Below are 23,149 nucleotides of genomic sequence, written 5' to 3'. Positions count from 1 at the left end.
TGATTGCACATACATACATATATGCATACATACATGCACATACACACATGTATGCATATATATATATATACATACTCATATATGCATACATACATACACATGCACACATACAAAATAAATAAAAGTAAAATACTAAAATAGTATCTTCTATATCCATGGATTAAAGGAAATATGACCTTCATTATGATAATGTAGGGTTGGGGGTTTTGAGTTACTCTTATGTCATTAATTTATATTAATAATAATAAGACCTAATTCCTTTTTGTCTTGTTGATTTTCTCTTTTATATTGTATCTTGGCTACTTAAATAGAATTTCTTCAGGTAATTTGAAGTATCATTTCAGAGAACTTCTGCATCAGAAAAAATGCACAACTAGAGATCAATTTAAAATCAGTTTTATTTACCACTATGATAAATGAATAAAGTTATAAACATTAATATTGGTAATTTTCACTGAATGGGTGTGCTTAAAGTACTCTTTTAGAACATCTTGAAATTATTTTTCAGTTCAGGATCACATGGGATCCTGAAAAACTCAGAAATATCTTTTTATTCGTGTTGCTTTTCAAAATGTTGTTGCAGCTCCTGATGAGGACCGTTTATTCTTTAAGATACAAATAGTGGTACCTACAATAATAGAGACTAGGACAATGGCGCCCACCACAGACAACACAATAGTGGAAGTACTAACTCCAGAGCGTGGACTTTCATCAGGGATGGGCTCAGCCTGAGGGGTGAACAGTGCTACTTGTGCGATGTTGGACAGTCTTGAGTGCTGGTTGCTTTTGTCGACACTTTCGATGGCAATGAATATGTAGGTTGCATTTTCTTTCGAGATATTTTCTGGTTTAAAGGCAAAGGTTTCCTTGGAGTTGGCTTCTTTTGGTTTAAGGTTAGTTGTATCAATAAGAAGAGCATTATTAAAATTGTCTCTGAGGTCACTGATATTTTCGCTTGTTCTTATGATATACTGTTGAACTAAGAAAAATGTTACATGTGGGTTAGTGACTGCACTACACCATATTAAATGTCTTTTTAGTTGTCCTCACAAATGTTTAGTCATGCAGTGTATGATCACATCAAAAGTCTTATTCACTTTTCTGTTAAATATATCTGTAAATATATTTATTTATTTATTTGGGTTTTTGAGACAGGGTTTCTCTGTGTATCCCTAACTGTCCTGGAACTTACTCTGAAGCCCAGGCTGGTCTTGAATGCAGAAATCCACATGCCTCTGCCTCCCAAGTGCTGGTATTAAAGGCATGTGCCACCCCTGCCTGTCTGAATTCTGACATTTAAACACAGCCATGCATGAAAAACAAGACCTGTATCATAAACTGTAACACCTCAGATCCTCACATTCCTGCTTGGCTGAGGTGTCAGTCACAAGTGCTCTCCTCTGGCTGACAGTCTGCTCTTGCACCACCCTAGACATCTCTCACTTCGGACAAACCCACAGAGACCTTGTTCTTACCTGTTCCCACATCATAATCATCTCCTGGGGCCGTCCATGTCAGACTGATCTCTTCCCCTTCAAGTGTGGCCTGGAGGTCTGTGATTTGACTTGGTGGGTACAGATCCGGCAATGGACCATTAGGAATATTAAATATCACAAAGGCGCCTCCAGATGCTGTCCTGCTGAAATTCTCCAGGACTGGCTGAGTAGCCTCAGTCATTTCGGGTCTGGGTGTGTTCCCTTGAATTTCTCCTGCATTTAAAATTCTCTAGTTAAATCAGATGAAACTGTTTAGAACTCAGTCAGTCAGCTTCCTGACCCTCCTTGCCTTTCCTTTCCCCTTTCTCTCTTCATTCCTATGGTTGCATTTTTATAATGTGCTTCAATCATAAGCATTCTATTTGTGGGAAAATTCATTCTCCAGAAATCTTACCAGGATGTTATCAAATCAAATTGGATGAGCACTTGCTTTGAATTGAAAACTCTACCGAATGAGGATGTTATATAATTTTTTGTATGAATTAACAAAAGAAAACAAAAAATAAATCATAAATCAAAGAAGCAAGCTTGAAATCTAGGCTAACCTCAAATGTACTTTTGTAGCCAAGGATAACCTTGAAATCCTATCCGCCTTCCTGCCTCTGTTCCCTAAGTGCTGGGATCATATGCCTTAAGAAAAGTTTTACTTTATTTCTCAAGTTATTTCTGACTAGAAATGTGTCTAGGGAAACCAATGCTAGTTCTACCCTTAACACTCAGATGGCTTCCTTCCCTCCATGGCAAAAGTGCTAAGAAATAACTCTCTCGAGTTATATTCCATTGCTTAGCTCTCTACCCCTCCTGATAAGGAGGAAGGAAAGCATGGAAGCCTGTGTAACTCTGAGGACAGACTGCCCCAGTGGCTGGTACTTCTGTTCCTAGCACAGTGGCCATTTCCTTTGTTCTGGGCTGAAAGGTGGACACACTGTTGCTGACAGTCTAAGGATGGTCCACACTAACAAATACTAGCTGATAGGTTTTCAGCATCTATTGGTTGCCAGGCCTAGATTGGGTTAATGTAGAGACAACTGTATAACGATCTCACTCTAGAAATGGGGGCAGTTGTATTTTGAACTGTAAAATGTGTGGAGCCTCCACCCTATGAAATCACGGATATGACTCACTGGGTTTCTGACACTCACCGTCCACTACCCAGCCTGGTATGTACGCCGCTCTGCTTGACAGATGCCGCAGACTTCTCCTGGCAGAGTGTGTTCCTCCATCTGCACGGACTTTTAAGCTGTACCTGCCATTTTCTGAATAAGCTGTGAAGTACCTGGAGTAGACGCCATCATCCTTGAAAGCATCAGCCCCTTGTTAAAAGCATAAAGACATGAATGGCACTCATTGTAACAGATGAGAAGTTGCTGTGCATTGTCACACACCCATGGCCTTATACACATAGTCTGTTCCTGTGCTTACAATTTCACATCTGTATGGAGTACATCTCCATCAGTTTCTGTCTAAATAATACATTATTGAATCATGTATCCTTGACTTACTTTGGCATGTATTTATCAGCTCTCATATAACACATTTACTCACGCTGATAATTGTGTATGTATCATAAATACTTTATCTCTCTGTGCCCTACCAACTTATGCAGAGGTCATAAGACTCTTCTTACCATTTTTCTTTCAAGTGAATGACTTTCAGCTTCCTACATTAATCTTCCTGATATTTCTTCTGTTTATATAAGTGAGGCCCCTCTTGTCACAAATGTACTTTATGTAAGATTTAATTATCATCATTCCTCATAGACAACCAAATTGACTTATTTTGCTTCATAATCAACAACTCTGTTTCTTTCCTTTCCTTTTCTTTCCTTTCCTTTCCTTTCCTTTCCTTTCCTTTCCTTTCCTTTCCTTGCCTTGCCTTGCCTTGCCTTGCCTTGCCTTGCCTTGCCTTGCCTTTTTTCCTTGCCTTTCCTTGCCTTTCCTTGCCTTTTCCCTTGCCTTTCCTTGCCTTTCCTTTCCTCTCCTCTCCTCTCGTCTTTTCTTTGTGCTGTTTTTGTTCTCCCAATCACTTATCTCTATAGTTCAACAGAGAAAGAATATATTTTACTCTTGGAATAAATGTTTGTGGATCTCAGAAATATTGTAGCATAAATCCACTCTTACAATGATGAGCATAGGATGATAAGTTGAAAATGTGTTTTCCATCTGCTCAGGAAAGAGCGAGCAATGCTCTTGTTCTTGTGTGAGCCACATCCATGTCCCTCTAGATGTCTGGGACTTTTCAGACATGCAGATTTCCCAGACTACCTAGGGAAGCACCTGAGCAGTCCTTCAAGTGACTCCTCTGTACACAGAAGCATGAAGTACAGGCCTAAGTTATCGGCAGTCTTCTTTTTCTTCTTTTCCAGGAAAGGAATTTTAAATTAGTTTGTTCTCCCTTTCAATTAAATATTCAACCCATAAAAGGTTCATATGGTAATCTAATAAAATACCAAGAAATGAAGCAAGGAACATGAAATTACATGTGCTCTAGATGGGCCTGGGAATAGGGAAGAGGTAGTTTTGGAATTATTATTGCAATGCAAGAAAACATGGAATTCACTCCAAGAACAGTCAGATGTATCTGAATACCAGTTTGTAGAATGACATAAAATGACATTGCAAAATGCACTGATGGGCATTTTTACTGGTCCACATGTAGACCGGATTGGTTAATTTATTCGCTCACTTCATCATAGGGTTCCATTCACAGGAGAACACAGAGTGCAGGGAAAGGGTTCCTGCACCATCCCCCTGCAGAGCAGCCATTACAGTTCCTAGCTTCCTGCCAGGCAGACCTGCACCTGATCCTGCAGTGCTCAGTTCCCCTCTGTTCTAGCTCCCAGGACTCTATCTGTGCTTTGTTCCAGCTGTGGGGAATCACTCTCGTTCTTTCCCTTCAGCTGTCAGGGTCCCAGGTTCTGTTACCCTCTCCCACTGCAGCTTGGGCATCTACCTGCTGTGATCACACTTTTTTGGTGACGCTCCCCTAAGAAGCATGTATCTAGGAGGAATGCTTATGTTCTCTGTCTTCTGAATGAGGCTGCCTTAGCTGGAGTCAGGCAATGCCTGTCAAGATTACAAACATTAACATTATTAACATTATTTTGTTAGTAGCTGACATAAATGGAATGGTTACCCTGTGCAGGACACTTGCTAAACACTTAGGTGTTACCTGATTGGATTGCATTTCCTGCTGGTCTTGCTCTTTCTTCCTAATCTGTGTTAACTCTTCAGGTGGCCATCTTGTTGTACCCACTGCCTCAGGAGCACATGACACATTTGGAACTAGAAACAAATAGACTTATTCTTAAAAGTCTGTGATTTACCTGCACCGTTGTCCAGCAGGACCAGCTCTTCTATCTTTCCACTGCCTGATTCTACTGTAGCTGTCACACGGGCTCCAATGATAGGTGTGTAGCCTTGTAGAACTTCTGCATACACAATCATTGGGCTGGGGTAACTGTTATTGTCCTTGTTTACTTTAGCATTTACAGTGATTGGTGGCACAGAAGAACTTGCTGCCCGAGAGGTTACTGTAATTGTTAGTATCTCTGAGTTTACTTTGGCTTCCAGGTTGTAAGTCCAAACACCCACCTAAAATTTTCAATGAAACATGCAGCAAGCATTTAGAGTCAAATGACATGGTTTTTTTGCCTTTCCATTATGTGATTTTAAAATAAAGAATAGAAGTAAAAAAAGAAACAAATTGGGTTGAGTGCTCTTAGAAAGGCTTGATTCCTCACGTACTGACGCTGAGAAAGTTAGACTGGGAGCCTAGCCTAGTGTTAGGTTGCTAGTGTTAGGTTAGTTGCATTTCATGTTATCTCAATTGTAAAATAATGTTTTGATAATTCTGCCTTTGCTTTGGCCTTATTCTTTGGTCTCAGTGTCAAATATTCTATGACTCTGTCAGGCAGAAGGAGAAAAGGTGTCATGCCAGGTCACTCTCCACATTTCTTCCTCCCTGTTCTCAGATGCCTTCTCTTTTCTCTCAACCCATGACTTCTTTTCCCTTTACCAGACATCATAGCTCTCAGGATCACACAGGTAAGGGAAGTACAAACCTTTTACTTTTATTTTGAATATTAAGGTTATTTTGAAGGCTAAGTAATTGTATTCACATTTATGATGTGCTTAGAGTCTCTTTGGAAAAATATCTTTAGGGGAAATTAAAATGCTAGTGGCTTACCTGAGCTGTTCCTGGGATACTGAGATAGGCCATTTTGTAAGCCATGTCCATTGTGAAATTCGTGATTTGTGTTCCTTTGGGATCCCTGAGATAAATGGCAGGGGCTTGTTTACTCCAGGTGATGAGAAAGAATGTGTCCTTTCCCACGGTGCTGTCAATTATAATAGTGTCATGCAGCCAGAGGGTATCAGTCAGTATGGCTCCCTTGCTTTCGAGCTGTTTAAATGTAAACACACAACAAAAAGAAATGAGAAAAGAAAGCTTAAAGACTACAGAAGAAAATAGTTTCATTCTTTTTTCTTCTTTAGATAAGTCTCTATATTTGATCTGAAAATAGTCTTACATATGCTGAACTACCTTAGCTTTCTCTCTTCCCTCCTTCCCTCGCCACCAATAGATTTGCCCCCATCTTGAAGGCTTCTTGGGATGTGACAGTTGCAAGGTTGGTAATGCAGATTCTGAAGAAAGAGCAGGGTATGACAGGAGCTTTAAAGTGGAAATATCAGTTGAAGAGTTGGACTGTGACCCTGATATACTTAAGTAGTTTTCTGGAAAATGCTGCTGTTAACTGTTGGCTGTATAGGATGCTAAAACCCACAGAGAATTAGTATAGAGAGTGTGTGTGTGTGTGAGAGAGAGAGAGGTACTTTACTCATCTCATGGACAGTCAGTAAGATAATGCTTGGAGTGATTACAGTATTTTAACTGGAACAGAGTAAAGGCTCCCACAGTGAAACAAAGACAGGTCTGTAGCTGGACACAGCTCCATGGAAGCATGCTTGCCTAGTGTGTTAGAGGCTCTAGGTTCAGTCCCTAGGAAGGCATGAAAGACAACCAAGACAAACACTCTGCAGGAGATTACTGAAGAGGAATCTTTAAGTAAGTTTTCACACAAGGTTGAAAGTGAATCTTTGTACATAGAGTCCACCCCAAAGACTGAAAACTGATTTTGAAAGCAAGAATCTGAGAAGTGAGAAAGAAAGCTATAGGGTCTCTTCTGGGAGAAGCCATGGGGGGCGGGGGGCATTTGTCTCTTTTTATAGTTCTTAGCTGAGAAGAGTCAATCTCTTAAACTATTTTTTTTAAATTTAGCAAATTTCATGTTTGTCATGTAACCATGATGTTTTGAAACACTGTAAATGGGCTAAATTGAACTAATCAACACAAGGGTTTCCTCAGTACTAATCTTTTTATTGTACAGCAGAGCTACTTAAATCCACTTTGTCATCTATTGACTCAAATATGAGAAAATGCTATTAATTGTAGTTGCTATTAATTGCCACTATGTTTGTATAATACATCTCTGGCCTTGCTTATTATTTAACTGAACGTTTGTGTCTATAGCCTCTTTCTTGCACATCTTACCAGCTGACCCTAATTATATCATTATAGTTTTATCTTCATTTGTGAATGCAGCTGTTTTGAATTTCAGGTGTACATGAGATCATGAACCTCATCTTTCTGTGCTCAGTTTATTTCACCTAACAGTAAGTCCCAGGCTATCCAGCTTTATTCATGTGGGTGCTTTTTAGGGATGCTATTTTAGCATCAATAAAATGAATGTACCATTTCTATTGTATTCTAGGAGTCAAGCCCTCAACACCTTTAGTCCTGATAGAAGCAAGACAATTCTTTGAAGCATCACTCTAAAATCTCATTTCTGGCTTAAGGTAGCAAGTCTCTCCTAATGGATGTGGAGAAATTTTGAATCAGAATACCACTTTTTTTTCTCTTCATCAGCAAAGTCTCAGAAAACAAGATCATGTTGGTCCCACAATGATATTAGGAGAGATAAACTTGGGGAGCAGGTTTTCCTTTGTATTCCAGATGCCATCCCCAAGGCCAGCTTCTCATCAACTCAGAGGACTGGACCATGCTTCTAACTGGCCTTTTTTTTTTCTAAATTATTTGTTTACATTCCAAATGCTTTCCCCTTTCCTGGTTCCCCCCTCCCCATATGTGCTATAAGCCCTCTTCTCTCCACCCATTCTCCAATCACCCCCTCCCTTTTCTCTGTCCTGGTACTCCCCTGCAATGCTGTATCAAGCCTTTCCAGGATCAGGGCCCTCTCCTTACTTCTTCATGGGAGTCATTTGATATGTTAATTGTGTCTTGGGTATTCAGGGCTTCTGGGCTAATTAATATCCACTTATCAGTGAATGCATTCCATGTGTATTCCTTTGTGATTGGGTTACCTCACTTAGAATGATATTTTCCACTAACTGGTCATTCTTTACCTCTGACATTTCCACCCATTATGCATATGAATACAGATCAACTTTGAATATTTGTGTTTTTGTTTTGTTTTCTTTCTATTTCAGAACTTACCATAAGTATCTGAAATGAGCAAAATAATTTTATTTCTACTCCTTCTATCCATTAAAAACCAAACCAAACCAAACCAATCAAACCACCTTAAGTGTTGATTGTCTCTACTCTTAAGTGTTTCCTTTCTGGCTGGTTTCACTTACTTTACCCTTACACCTTTTTGTGGTTATGTCAAAAGCAATCAGAAATCCTCTAGGGACAGAAAATGCTGACCTGAAGTGACTTCTGGTTGACATCAGCATTTTCTGAAGCCAGGGTCCCAAAAGCATCAATGAGTCCATTGTTCTGAGCTTCATCTGTAGCAAGATTATGGTTTCCACCTAAAATGTGAATAAATAGGCTTTATTTATATATAGAACAAGAATTCTTACTATAATTTAATGATTAGCAGCATATCAGTTCAAATATAGTCAAAATTTCCATATGGATTAATTTAAATTGTCAGAAAGCTGTTAAGGTCATCTCTGAAATCTTAGTTTAATTTAATATATCATAACTGTGAAGCAAAAACCACCTCATTATCTTAGTATGGAAACCTCAGTTGTATGAGGTCATTCATCTAGTTATAGGTATGAATTCACTAGATTCCACATATTTAAGTTCACAGAATTTTGTATAGCCTGTTAGGGGAGATTTTTGTATAGCCTGTTAGGGGAGTTATGAATTCCTATTTACATTATCTAGATTTTTTTCAGAATAAAATAGATTAGAAACAGAAAACTCAAAAGATAAAAGAATTGCTGTATCAAAGTATCTTGACAATGTGTGGTAACCAATATGGTTAGAATATTTGTGATAGAAATAAATTGCAAAATGACCACAAAATGTTTGGAATGGTAGGAATTTATGTAGCCAGGCACAAAACACACACACACACACACACACACACACACAAAACAACAACAGCCAAAAAATGGGTATATATATATTTAGTACCATGAAAGCCAAACTAATATAATAATTGATATTTGTATATTGGTTTTATATTCTCTACTAAGTTTGAGAGGCTACTAGAAGCATGTAATCAGTTTTCATCACATCTGTATATTAAAATAAGTTACAATAGTCAATGTGAAATAAGTTACCATAGTTTGTATTTTCTCATTGTCTTTTAGTCCTGGAAAATCCCAGACTTTGTTCAATGCCTGTCTCAGGACTCACTTGGTTCCATATACCTCCTTTTCCCTTCTTTCCTTCATGCAACATTTTGGAAGCATGGAAAATTATAAGTCTCAATTAAATTTTATTCTCTACTGTTCCTGCTGTGAAGGAATGTGATCTCTATGTTTGGATTGACTGTTTGATGTGTCTTTTCCATCCAAGTGGACAAAGAATGTGATGAAAACAGAGCTTGGGTCTGCTTGACTCTGCTCTCCAATCCCTGGCCTGGCTTTTGCAAAACTGAGCTTAGAAGAAGCAGTTGAACATCAGTTCTACATTTATACACAACAATGGAAAGTCTGTAATGCGGAGATCATGTTTTACCTGTTAAAGTGCTCATGTTTGTTACAGCTAAATCAGCCGATGGTCCCAAGGCAATGAAGTGAACAATGGCCCCGCTGTCTTTTACCTCATCAATACAGTCTTTGGCTGTGCTGTCCTCCCCGTCACTCAACAGCAAGATCTCAGTCCCATCTGTTTGGTATCCTCCATTTTTAAATACCTGCAAGCATAGTTCAGAATACCAGTATCATACTAGATCATCTATCCTGATGGAAAGTTAGAAAAAAGAAACTATAGAAAAAGTATAGGATAGACATAATTTCTGTTTTACTCATAGAGTTTATGCTCAATAATCCTTGAAGAACATAAACAATTTTTCTGTCTCATCCCCTAATATAAAGTGCTATTTGTTCAATTGAAAGATGGGTGGGATCATGAATTTGGAAAAATTCATATGGACTAAATGACATCTAACTCCAGAAAACTTAGGCAAATAGATATTTAAAACATGGAACATGTCTTTGCCTGCTATCCTCTGACAAACAAGTCAGATTATATAACATCAGTTGTATTTACATCCAGGTGCAGTGAGCATTCACACAAGCACTACAGGTAATGGAGTTGCAGATGAGATGGAGTCTCTTTCATCCCATGCTGGCCTCAGATGGTCTAGTCAAAGATGATCTTGGAAATTCCATCCTTGAGCCTCGATTTCCCAAGTGATAAGATAGCATACACATCAAAGTTATTCTTTCCTGTGTGTTTTGTCTAGAACCCTGTAAGATTAGTTATGCTAAAATTAAGAGGCAAGTAAGAACAGTAGAACTTCACTTTGTCCTAAAAGCAAAAGCAAGATCAAAATACATGGCAGTGGGATTTTCACCTGAAATGCAGCCTTTATTCCAGAGCAGATGGATGTCCCTCCATCGGCACTTGTAGGTAAGGTTTGCAAGAGCTGGTTTCTCTCTGTGTCACTGTTGATCTGAATCAGCTCACTCTTAATAGTGGCCTGGCTTTCGAAGTGTACCATCCCTACCCATGACCTATTTTCAATTATCTGGCTTAGAAAGTATTTTGCAGCTTGGTTCATTCGATTGAGGCGATCATAACCCTGAATGAAAAGTAATAAGAAAAGAAATGACTGGTTTTTAACTGGAAGATGAGACAAGAATTGGACAACTATTAATTTGGATTGTGGAAGAATGCAATTTTAAATTTTAACTGGTAAATTAACAAGTGTGGTTATATGTAACATGGGGCACATGAAGAAGTTCATAGCTTTCTACTAGAGGCTGCTCCCAGAGGCTAAGTAACCAAGGTAAAAGTGGTTCTTGGGTTGAAGCTAAGGCAGTGATTCACATCTTAGCGCCATGTTCACCCCATAATTACTTAGGTTAAGATAGACTCCTAATTCAGAATTTAGACCTTGACCACCCTTTCTTTATCTCCAAACATGACTGAGCTGCATAGCTCAGCAAGGAGCCTGCTGAGCTCCTGTTAACTCTGAGAAGGCCCACCTACCCTGCCCCTTCTACTTCTAGCCTTTCCCCTGCTTCTCTTTCAGCAGGGCAACCACATTAGCTTTCTGGTAACTCACTGGTAACCAAGTTTCTCTTAACTAGAAGTCTGCACAGCATGTGCACTTCACACATTCTCTCTGCATCCCACACTCAAACTGGTTTGCCAACTTATTAAACCAAATCAAAACAAAATCTCCTACATATCTACAACTTTTCTTTGTCTGCTCATCTATCACTTTCTCTCTTTTGGTTTTTATTACAATTCTTTGGTATGGTGAATGTGTGGGTGTGCAAGGATACTTGTACCACAGCACACATGTCATGGTGTACATGGAGAGGTGAGAGGACAACTACAGGGACTCAGTGCTTGCCTTCCATCATTTGAATTCCAGAGTTTGAACTCAAGTTGTTAAGGTTTGCCAAAAATGCCTTTGACCACTGAGCTATATCTTCTGCCTTTATCATAGTCATCATTGTCATCATTATCATCATCATCATTCATTATTATGTGTGGTGATTTTGAGCATTCTTCTGTCTCTCATAAAATCCCATGTCACTGTGGCTCACTTCCTCAGTCCCTCTCATTCTCTGCCCTTTCCATAACCACCTTACCTTACTTGTTGACCCTTTAATTTCTGTTTAGAACATCTGTTCCACTCCACAGTGCAGTCACTGAGTGATTTATCATATTACACCTATTTGTGGCTCGTATACATTTTAGCAACTATATTGGTCACACATATATTATGACCTCTGGATCAGATGAGGTTCTAGTTCTGAGTGAAACTCTTAGTCAGGTCACAAGAGGCACAGGCAGTATCAATAAAATATACAGAATCAGAGATATGCAAAAGGCAGTTTTGCAATTGGCAAAGGGTTCGTTCCTATAGGGCACCCCTATAGTCCAGCCCTTCTCTTGGTGAAAATGAGTGTCTCTATTAAATTGTGAAGGACAGGAATGACTTACCTAAGTAGGTGATGCTGAGACAGAGAGAAAAATATTCCTGGACTATAAACATATCTGCTCTTTTGGTTCGTTTTATGAGACAGGGTCTAAATGCAACCCAACTGACTATGAACTTTCATAGTCCCCCAAATGCTAGGATTACAAGATCACACTTCTGTAGCTCATCCTAAATGAACTATAAACTTCTCAAGTACATGCAGCTCTGATTTCAAAGTCTAGCACACTGCTTGCTATTCACTGTGTGATAATAGAAGGAAGGAGTGACTGCAGGTAGCCGTTTGTTCTTCGTGATGACTCTTTTCTTTTCAAGTATGAGGAGAACACTTGAACACTTGAGAAAAAAGATGTCATCATGTGAGCATCAATTGACCCTGCTGCTTAAATAAAATGAGTTTAAGCATACACCAATATTCCCTATTCTCATTTCTCTTAAGCATTTGTTATGCAGGATTTGTGGTTGAAATCAATCTATTTTCAGTATCTTGTTCTAATTAAAGGCTATCAGAGGTCTCCTCATTCAGCTATAAATTTTCTGGATCAAAAATGGGTACTCTTAGGTTAGATCTTTTTAGATATGTTTCTCTAAATATAGTATTTTTTCCATACCTTTCAAGTTGTGATCTCAGGAAGTAATAGTATTTTATGACATCATACAATTTAAAAAGCCACATAAGAAGTGGTGTTTAGGGTGTGAGTTTGTTATTTGGTTATCCCTGTTTCTACACTAAAAACAAAGCAAACAAACATAAATGAGCCCATGAACTCACAGCCATACTCCCAGACACATCGAGAACTAGGCACACAATTCGTTCACTGATCCTCAGTAGGGAGAAGAATGGTGGAGATGGTGGCCCCTCCATGGGTGCACTGTTCTTAAAATCCTCAGAACTGCTGATTACATCCCATGTGCTTCTGTAATCACACTTCATATTATGTAGAGTTGGAGCCTCTCGATTATGGTTTTCTTCTTTACAGAATTCAGTCACCTACAAGTGTAGTAAAGTGTAGAAAATTACTATTTCATGTATTAAAAAAGGATCTGGAATGCAAAGCGAAAGTATGTCCAGTGTTAGATTGTAGAAGCAATTATGCTGGTCTAGCAAAATGGCTGTAGTTGCTACTTTGCTAAGCTCCACGATTTTATTAGCCATGAAATTTGGCTAGATGGAGAGCACCAGGTATGCTTTTCCTCCTTGAGAGCAGGCCTCAGGTTCAATTGGACATCTGTTGGTTGCCCAACACCTGAATGTCATATATTGCATCTTTATGCATATCTTGCCATGCTGATCATTGTGGTTTATGTGTATTGCAATGAGAGAACTCTTTAATTGCTTTGTTCCCTTGGCATCTTGCATAGTATTTTCTGGAACTGTGAAATAAGACTGGACTTTCAGACTAGACCCAGCTCAAGCCATCTGAGTCCTATGTCCTAAATGTGTGGTATATTCAGCAATAGGGACTAATTCTTAAGCCCTGAAAGGCAATCAGAGGTTACATCAAAATCTATCTATGTTTTTGGAGTCAGTTGGAGGACTACCCTGATCAACCATTTGAAACATTTCTTCTGCAGGGTAGTGGAGTTTTTGTCACTCTGTTGTTCTTGTGTGTGGAATTTGTTAGACCGAGTATCTAAATGTGTTTGTGTGTGCTTGCATGTGTGCATGTGTGCATGTGTGTGTGTGTGTGTGTTTGCATGTGCATGATGCATGTCCATGAATATATTGCATGATAGGTATATAAAGTATAAAATAATATGATTTCTTGAGGCTTAATTAAAAAACCTTTATGTTAGTTGCTCCTTGTCCCTCTTCCTTACATCCACAAATAAATGTAACTGCCACCCCCCCCATCAAAGAAGCATCTCTTTTCAGGAAATGTAGACCATTATAGAAAACCAAAACTGGACACAGTGCTGAGATCGACAGATCATGTGGAGCCCCAAAGGATACTTCTACATTATGGTTTCTGTTTCTATGACTTTGGAAACATCATGAAGAGGAAGTAGAAAGATCATAGGATCCCAAATGCAAGGAAATCTGCAATGAAGCAGTCTCCACTAGAAATAGCTGCACAGACAAGACTAAAACAGTGGCATCATCCATGGATATGTCAACTGGAAGATGAGACTTTCAAGGATTCCTATCTCTAGACATATAACCACTGGCATCTAATTATTGCTGGGAGAAGGTGGGTTTGCCTGTCCCTGGGATGAGCCCCCTTATAGGTTGTCCAATGCTGAATGATGTCCTTGAACCATATGCATACCACCAATGCAAACATACTCAAAAAGTTGTTTTTAAATATATTTGTGCACACACATAGACACATATACATATAGGAATGGATGTATGTAACAATAGTTATCAAAGAAAAAGTGACTGTCGAGAGTGGGGGGTCATGGGAGGGGTCTGATGGAGGCTATCTGGGAGGGTTCAATTTTAATTAAAAACCTATTTTAAAAAATTAAAGGAGAATATATATCATATTTAGCAAAATGCATGATCAAGTAAAATTCTATTAACACAAAGTAGACTTATCATTATAATAGTTAACAATAATTATCTAGCTATTAATAGATAATAGTATTAATAATATATAATAGAGGATGAATACTTACTGGGTGTCGATCAATGTTCAATGAACTCTACGTTAACATATTTAGTGCTCATGTCATGCTTAACATCCATCATTTCTCAGGTAGAATCCTTACTAGCAATGTGTAATTTCTTACTTTTATTTCCATCATCATTGTAGTTATCGTCATTATTATCATCATCATCATCATCATGATTATTTTAAAGTTAATGATATTAGACAAATGCTTTCATTATAGATTCTGGACACAGTGACTGGTATACTTACAGAATCGATACTTTGCATGAACATTATGGATGCCTTTTCTGATTGAACTTTATCAGGGAAGAATTGACAATCCTTTTCATATAACTTCGTGGTGGAGTTAGTTCTGCACCTTCTGGTTATACAGCTGCCACCTTGGCATGTATGGACTCTATTCACACCTGTGATACCTGTGGAGCACCTGCAAATATGGAAGTGAACCTAAGAGACAACTCAGTCCTTCATTTGAACAGTGCTCCTGTTCCCTCTGAGCTTTGTGACACAGTATTTCTTGTGTAGGTGCCATGACCTTCCCACACTGCTGGCAAAGGTCAAGAGGGCCAATTAAAGCAACCATTCATTCTTCAAGAAAGTGTAATGAAAAAAAAATAACAACCAAACCCAAGGCATATCTCCAATCACACACAGTGGGGCTCTCAGCTGGGATGAAAGCTGTGGGTGAGTCTTTCCCTTAGACATTCACAGAGCTGGCCTTGTACTAACTCTCTGCAGGACCTTGTCGACAGAACCTTTCGACCATTTATTCTTGGTGTGTAGTGCAGTCTTCTTTTCCAGGAAGACATCCTCGGAGGGTGGGATATCACATCACTACATATACTTTGACTAATCAAGGAACATCTTTTCATCCAGAGGACAATGTGACTGGAATCAGAGAATGAGGGACTGCCAAGACAGGCAATGGAATGAAGGATGATGGATGTGTGCTAGTCCATGGGAGAGTCATAGGCGGCAGAGATCAGAGCAGACCCACCAGGCTTTAGCCAGAATGCATCTCACTGGCTTGCAGTTCCAATCCAGTAAGCAAATTCTAAACGAGTTCTAGCATCTATGGGAGAGTTATGTAAATAAAAAGCGTCAAAATACCAAACAAATGGTTGGCAATGAGGCTATGTATATTTTTGCACAGACAGTCATTTTCTTCAAGGAAAATGGTCTAAAATAAGCATAAAATAGGCTTGCAATATTGCATCTGTTATCTTCCTTGGGAGAAAACATGGATGCTTGTCATTGAAAAGGACTATAGGACAGTTAAAAGAGGGAGGTCATTTAAGGGTACTTAGGGGTCATGCCATGCCTTGTTGCTTCGATTCTCTTTGAGGAAGCACTGTAGAATGGCTGGTCTTCATTGTACTCATCAAATACTCCCCAGCGAAGGTGGGCCCATTCATGGACCAACACTTTTCCTGTAAGACAATTTTTTTCAAATATGTAATCATAATTCATTTGGTAAATTTTATATCTCAAAAATGTCCAGGCCACTGAGATTTCTCAGTGGGTAAAAGCGATTGCCATCAAACCTGACAACCTCCTGGAACCCCATGTGGAAGGGGCAAGAACTGATTCTCAAGTTGTTCTCTGACAACTATATCACTCCTGCAGAGAGAGATAGAGAGACAGAGTGAGACAGAGAGAGACAGAAACAGAAGCAGAGACACAGAGAGACAGAGAGAGACAGAGAGATATATAGAGAGAGGAATTTAGAGAGATGAGAAGAAAGAGAGGAGAAAGAGGGAAGAAAAGAAGAAAGAGAGATTACATTTGGCTTTAGGTTTTCAATAACTCTTAAAGTTTATATTTTGTTTATTAAAAGGCTTTTATATTAAGTGGCACTCATTACTGTACAGAATATTAATTTTTTATTCCACAGCATGTTAAGTCAATGAAATGGGATGGAGCATATGCCATAGTCACAGTAAACTAGGATTTGATTTTCAGTTCTTGGGGAGTCAAAGGTCTCACATTTTAGTTTATGGCTTGCCAAGTATCAACCAGTCAACAGTCTAATCAGATATACAGTCTAATCAGAACTCTGCTGCATAGACATTTTGAGGGTGAAACTTTAGGAGAAAAAACAGACTAAAAATGTTCCTGAATGAGTTGCTGTTAAAGAAAAATCTAATGCTATTTAGATTATGTAGATTTTGTCAGCTATTGCATCAAGAATTTGGTGAATTTTGAGAAAATATAAATGATTTCGAATGAGCACCTTAAAATAAGCCACTTGTTTAATGCCACAAAACTAACAGAGGAGTCAAGATTTGGACCCAAGAATTTCTGCTCCAGTCTGCTTATTTAATAGAGTATAATGTTCCTTGGTGCAAACATGCAATACTTTAACCAGATTCCCCACCTGAATCTCCATATTCATTTTGTTTTCTCCCCAGTACAAAGTCAGGGGTGAGGTGGATGTATTCTGCTTTTTCTCCACACTGTGTGAACTGCCTGGTGTAGGGCTCATCTCTGCCCTCTAGGACAGGAAGTGCAATTTTAACATCAGCCTGGGAATATTTAAAAAGATTGTTAACACTTGAAGAACAAAAAAGACAATAGTTAGACAAAGTCTGAATCAATAAATCTGTAACAAAACTAGCAGAAAACAGAAAACTTTTTTTCATTGTTGTTAGAGGAAAAAAAAGATACTTACATGCCTGTAACTTTCCTGTTTTGGTCTTCTGTACTGGGGACTATTTGCCCAACTCTCAGGAATTAATATAGATACAGTTTTGAAGAAAAATCTTTTTTCTGTAGCTTCAAAAAGGTATGTAGATGCTTTAGTCACCATTTCCTATTATCAAAGGGAAACAGATATGTAAAAATGATCATGAGAGGGGAATCATGTCTCATGTCCTTTTCTCTGGAGTACCCTGTTACACTGACCACAAAAACATCCATTCATCAAGATCATTCATCAGTAGGCTCTGCCCACCCTTTTAGCCTGACTTCTGTCAATCCAAAACTGCCTTCACTCTGCACCTGGAAAAGTTTCAGGGCCCTCTATCATCTTATCTCAAAAGACAGCTTGTGGCACATAGTTGGTGATTACAATAACTGATTTATATAGCCATACACATAGTTTAGAGTCATTTATTTGGCTCTCATATTTGTGTGAATAATTTTTGTTTGGCTTATGAAATGTGTAAATCCTGGCTACTTTACCCTTTAGTGGGATGATGGCACTTGTAATTTCAAGAAATAAACCAAATATAGTTCAAGGAGATTCAAGGTAAGGAATCACTATCAGGTTGGGGCTTTCTTTACATACTCCTGGAAGAGGTGGGAAGGTTGGACCTTTGGAGGGCAATGTAATAGAAAATTGCATAGTACATGTAGAAAAAAAATGATCACATAACTGTTACTTTGCCATCAATGTGAAAATACCCATTCTCCCCCCAGTGTCTTGAGTCCTAAGCTACTGCAATTAGAAGATTTTTCTCTACACAGAATCACTGTCTAATAAACATGGATGAAAACCAATTTTGCAGGAGCCATATGGGTCTCCTCTGCTGTGTCTTATCAGGACAGACCCCCCCATGCTTCCAGCTTTAGCATAAGCACACTGCTCCTGAAGGCCTCCATCTCTCACCCTGCTGCCCTCTGAGAGTCCAGCACTCTGACTCACATGCATTGTAAAGAGTCACCAAACTGATTAGGGAATAGTCACCAGATTAGTCAGAGTGTCAGAGTCCAGAGAATGAAGGTCCAGTGCAGGAAGGATGTGCCGAACTTTAAAATGGCTTGGAAGTTGTTCAGCACACACAGATGGAAGATAAAATAATTATCCTTCTCCATGGATGCCTTTTTTCCAAATGAGAGATATTTAGGCTTCCATGTTCTTCAGGAAGAGAGGGCTCTCTCTATGTTTGTATGAGGCTAACAGAGTGGTGGTGGTTCAAACTGAGTTAGGAATTTGACCACTAGGCTTGTGTATACAATTGTGTAGATTGTGTATTGTATAACTTCAAGGGACTGCATTTCCTTGATAGTCTCCATGGTTCAACTGGCTATCTTAGATAACAGCATGTTTGTAGGCCATGGAGAGCTAGCTATCTGAGACTGCATAGGTAACTTTCATTTTCAGAGATAATCAGGTGCCTAATAATGGTTACTCAAAGTTTTCTAACCAGAAGACCTATAATATTCCTTTTAAATTCCTCCCCAGAATTCCTATAATGCTTCAGATTTAAAAGAAAACCTGAAATATCAGTGTTTGCAGAACTGTTCAAGTTTCAAACCCAAAAGGACCCTGAATACAAAATACAAAGGAAAATGGAAAAGGGAGACTATCAGGCCATCAAGTATAAGTTTTCCAAAATCATTGTGTATAAGTAGATGACTGCAACTCTCAGAATTTCCTGATGATAGAGGGCTTTGTAAAAAGCTAAGTGTCAAAAAAAACCCCACTAAACTGTAGACAAAGAATTGAATTTCTACTTGCAATGTTCAATAGAAGACTATGCTGAGAATTCTTCTTTGTCTCTAAATATAGTCTAATCAAATATCCGTTTTCTGAATTCAAGAAGTTTGAAGCCAGTTATTTATTTCTGAACACCAAGAGTCTATCATTCAGGGTCTGCTCTTCATATTTTATAGGAATGTTTTCTTCTTCTTCTTCTTCTTCTTCTTCTTCTTCTTCTTCTTCTTCTTCTTCTTCTTCTTCTTCTTCTTCTTCTTCTTCTTCTTCTCCTCCTCCTCCTCCTCCTCCTCCTCCTCCTCCTCCTCCTCCCCCTCCCCCTTCTCCTTCTCTTCCTCCTGTCCCCTCCCCTCCTCCTTCTCCTCCTCCTTCCTTTCCCCCTTCCTCCCCCTCCCTCTCCCCTCCCCTCTCCCTCCCCTCCCTTCCCCTCTCCCTCCCCTCTCCTCTCCCTTTCCCCCTACCCCCTTCCTCCTTTTCCTCCTCCTCTTCCTCCTCCTCCTCTTCCTCCTCCTCCTCCTCCTCCTCCTCCTCCTCCTCCTCCTCCTCCTCCTCCTCCTCCTCCTCCTCCTCCTCCTCCTCCTCCTCCTCCTCCTCCTCCTTCTTCTTCTTCTTCTTCTTCTTCTTCTTCTTCTTCTTCTTCTTCTTCTTCTTCTTCTTCTTCTTCTTCTTCTTCTTCTTCTTCTTCCTTTGTCTTTTAGAGGTCAAAGAACAGCAGGTAGTGTCACCTCTTGGCTGCTGGGTGGTTTACAAGAATGTTTGACAAGTGGAAGCCAATGGAATTCACCAGGATAGTTCAGGTCATGCCCAGTACAGAGCTCAGCAATGAGCATTAGGCCAAGTGGGGATGACCTCAAACCAAGTAGTAGAAGTGGTGGATGCTGCCCCTGAGGACATGAAACATGACCATGTTTGAGAAATGCCAGTCTTTACATGGAATGATGGAGTTGGAAGAGACTTTGGTGAACTGAAGCCCTAGGTGGCCTCTTCTCTGTTGCAACCACTGGGTAGACTCGTATTCTCCACACACTGATTGCCTCTTTTATCCAAGTACACATTTTACCTCTCCCCATGGATTTAGATTTCTGTTCCTTCTAACTGTATGTCAAAAACCACCTCAATTTGAAACCAGCTTGAGCTAACTCCTCTTCCCCAGGTACAGCTCTTTCTTAGAGCTTCCCTTCCCGTCTGACAACAGTTCTCTACAAGTAGTTAAGCCAGAGTTGTAAAATTTGTCTTGCCTCTTAACTCTTGCTCTCTACTTTCTCCTTTCCATATAAGTTTAAATCAACAAGAGTGCTGTCTTTGCTACTTTCCAATATGTTCAGCATCACTTGAATCACTGCTGACAGCTCCTTGTCCCAGTCAGCACCCCTATCCATACCCGCAGCCTGGCTCCTTCTGCACCCCTATGCTACATTCATACAGTGATGTGACATGAGGGAGCCTTCTGTGGTTTCAGGTAGTCAGAGTGGTCCTGGAAGAGGCACCACAGGGTACACATCCTCCTCTTTCATGGAGTCCCATCACTCAGAGGGAAAGTAAAGATGCGCTCTCCAGTGGACTGGGCTCTGCCCCTGTGCAGGAGCCTCTCCCAGCTTCAGTGTAAGGTAGGCATCCTTCCTCCATCTCAGTCACTGTTTCCTTGATTACACAGCTGCTATTACCCACATAATGGTGTCTGCTCACATGTTATATCACTAGTGGGGGCTTTTCTGAGGGCTTCCCTGCAGGAATAATTGGCTTACACTCTTGTCTATTACAGCTGTGCTCTACTCTGTCTCTTTCTTCTGAGGCAGCATTCCCCACAGTAACCTACTAACATCATATCTACTCTCCCAACCACTTTGATGTTACTGATGAGCCTGAATTATAAGGCATACCTATAATTACCTTTTCTTTTAATTTACTTCTCTTTCCTCAATGGTATCACAAGCACATCATTGTATTACTCACAATAAATAAGTAAATTACAAAACAGAATGAGAATCCAAGTTCTAAATGACAGACAAGGAAGCTGAAGATTAGAGAGGCTCTCTGCTTCATCTTTGATCTTACAGTGAGGAGATAGCATTGCTTCTAGAACATCTAGAACCTTCATCTGTAACATTTTAGAGCCTTCATCCCACTCCATGACTTTCAAAACTGTCCACTCAGTTTTCAAACTTCTCAATGCATTCAGAGGTTTCCATAGTAACTCTTACTATCATTACTAATCTTTTTATTCTTTATAACTCAAATAGGAAAAAGCTAGATTTTCTTACCTTTATGTGTTCAATTATTGTTACATCTTCTGGCACAGCAGGATCAATGGCAATGATGATGTTTTCATACCCATTCTCATTCAGCCTTACCAAGGAAGTGTCTGACCCCTGAAGCAGGTGCAGGAGGAGGAGGAAAACTAGTCCCCTGGAGAAGGTCATCATTTCAGCCTGGTCGCCCAAAGGCCTTTCCTTCTTTGTGTCTCTTGCCAGGTCTATATATACTCCTAAAATCACCTATAAGTTGATTGAGGAATGGTGACTGGGTTAAAGTCAAAGTTCATGCACAGAAATTCCCACAACCAGGTTATATAACACTTTTTTTTGGTTTTCTAATCGTTAAAGTGATCAGAAAATAATAGAATATATAGCACCCTCTCTTTTTGAGACATAATACATTGTTTCCCATTTTCAATTAATTTCCTAAGCATGCATACAGACATTGTGATTTCTATAAAAGGGTAATAAAATAAAACCACAAGAAAATGTATAGACATTCTCACATCTTGCCTCCATTTTAAAAGAGTAAATCAGGTTAGACAGAGCCCTGTGGTCCGAGGTCACTACCATCTAGGCTCCTGCAGCTCAGCCAGATATGAAGAGGGCACCAGAGTGAAGGATTACCCAGGGCACAGCCTGCCTGGGTTCCTTCTACATGAGGGAGCCGGGCAGCTCTACAGCTGCATGGGCACATATCCTGGGGGAGAGCGTTGGACCTGCAGGGAGTCCTGTGGTTAGATAGAGCCCTGTGGTCTGAGGTCTCCACCATCTTGGTGCCTGCAGCTCAGCCAGGGGAACACCTGACTTGCAGGGAGTCCCGTAATTAGATGGAGCCCTGCAGTCCAAGGTTGCCACCATCTAGGCTCCTGCAGCTCAGCCAGGTACACAGAGGGCAGGAGAGTGAAGGATTACCCAGGGCACAGCCTGCCTGGGTTCCTTCTACATGAAGGAGCCAGGCAGCTCTACAGCTGCCTGGGCATGTATCCTGCATGGGAGCGTAGGACCTGCAGGGAGTCCTGCGGTTAGATAGAGCCCTGCGGTCTACGGTTGCCACCATCTTGGCACCTGCAGCTCAGCCAGGGGAACCCCTGACCTGCAGGGAGTCCCACAGTTAGATGGAGACCTGTGGTCTGAGATCACCATCATCTTGGATCCTGTGACCAAGCAGCCAGCTCAGCCAGAGACCTGTGCCACATCTGACACGGGGAAGATCCCACTACCTAATACTTTTTAGAGAATCAGCAGGAGCAGGTTAATTGCCACTGCCCCTTTCCATCAGATGTGGTAGACCTGTGCCACATCTGACACTTGGAAGATCCTACTTCCAGAAACTCAGGTTATTTGGCAGAAGCAGGGCATTTGAGAACCACCATCAGCAGAGCATTTGAAATCCAACAGCAAGCCCTGTCCTGGGCCCTTTGCCCTGCAGAGTGATCAGCGCTTGGTGGGGGTCCTCACGGCATCCACCATCTTCACTACTGGGTGGACCAGAGAAGCACCACCAGGTACACAGAGACAACCGAGTATAGTATTGCTTGGGACAAGGCACACCAGGGCTCCAATGGCACCCAAGAGTAGGGCAGCACATCACCAATCTGTGCTATGGGAAACCCAGTCATCCAGGGGTGTGGAAATAGCCTTACAGGGTCACAGGAGGTTCAAGAACCAGCCAGTGACAGCAGGACCAGATGAGAAAAGGCAAACGTAGGAATGTTACTAAGAGAAATCAAGGCAATATGGCAGCATCTGAACCCAATTCTCCAACAACAGCAAGTCCTGGATACCCCAACACACCAGAAAAACAAGATTTGGATTTAAAACCACTGGTCATGATGCTGTTAGAGGAACACAAAAAGGACATAAATAAATCTCTTAAAGAAATACATGAATAAGTTAGA

The 23,149-nt window shown here is 40.2% G+C and overlaps 1 protein-coding gene across 1 annotated transcript; it reads right to left on the bottom strand.

Moving 5' to 3' along the window:
• Positions 1-566: 566 nt before the first annotated feature.
• On the bottom strand, positions 567-21,416 carry LOC127682064 (calcium-activated chloride channel regulator 4A). Its single transcript, XM_052178482.1, has 14 exons — positions 21,255-21,416; positions 17,227-17,367; positions 16,933-17,080; positions 15,877-15,985; positions 14,805-14,982; positions 12,710-12,928; positions 10,339-10,566; positions 9,498-9,675; positions 8,226-8,332; positions 5,685-5,900; positions 4,822-5,089; positions 2,639-2,809; positions 1,476-1,709; positions 567-979 (listed from the first exon to the last, which is right to left on the bottom strand). Exons 1-14 carry the CDS (start codon positions 21,414-21,416, stop codon positions 567-569), a joined length of 2,772 nt encoding a protein of 923 aa, XP_052034442.1.
• Positions 21,417-23,149: the final 1,733 nt, after the last annotated feature.

Source organism: Apodemus sylvaticus, chromosome 4 (assembly GCF_947179515.1).
Source record: "Apodemus sylvaticus chromosome 4, mApoSyl1.1, whole genome shotgun sequence".
Lineage (NCBI taxonomy): Eukaryota > Metazoa > Chordata > Mammalia > Rodentia > Muridae > Apodemus > Apodemus sylvaticus.
Note: the sequence above shows the minus strand (reverse complement) of the source record. Positions and strands in the feature narration are given on the sequence as shown.

What these genes read in the sequence shown, in the direction of transcription:
- LOC127682064 (XM_052178482.1), bottom strand. Translation starts at nt 21,416, where the DNA reads ATGATGACCTTCTCCAGGGGACTAGTTTTCCTCCTCCTCCTGCACCTG. An exon ending in AAGAGAATCGAAGCAACAAG is followed by an intron (nt 14,983 to 15,876) that starts GCATGGCATGAC and finishes CCATATTTGCAG; the next exon opens with GTGCTCCACAGGTATCACAG. An exon ending in TCATGCAAAGTATCGATTCT is followed by an intron (nt 12,929 to 14,804) that starts GTAAGTATACCA and finishes CTACACTTGTAG; the next exon opens with GTGACTGAATTCTGTAAAGA.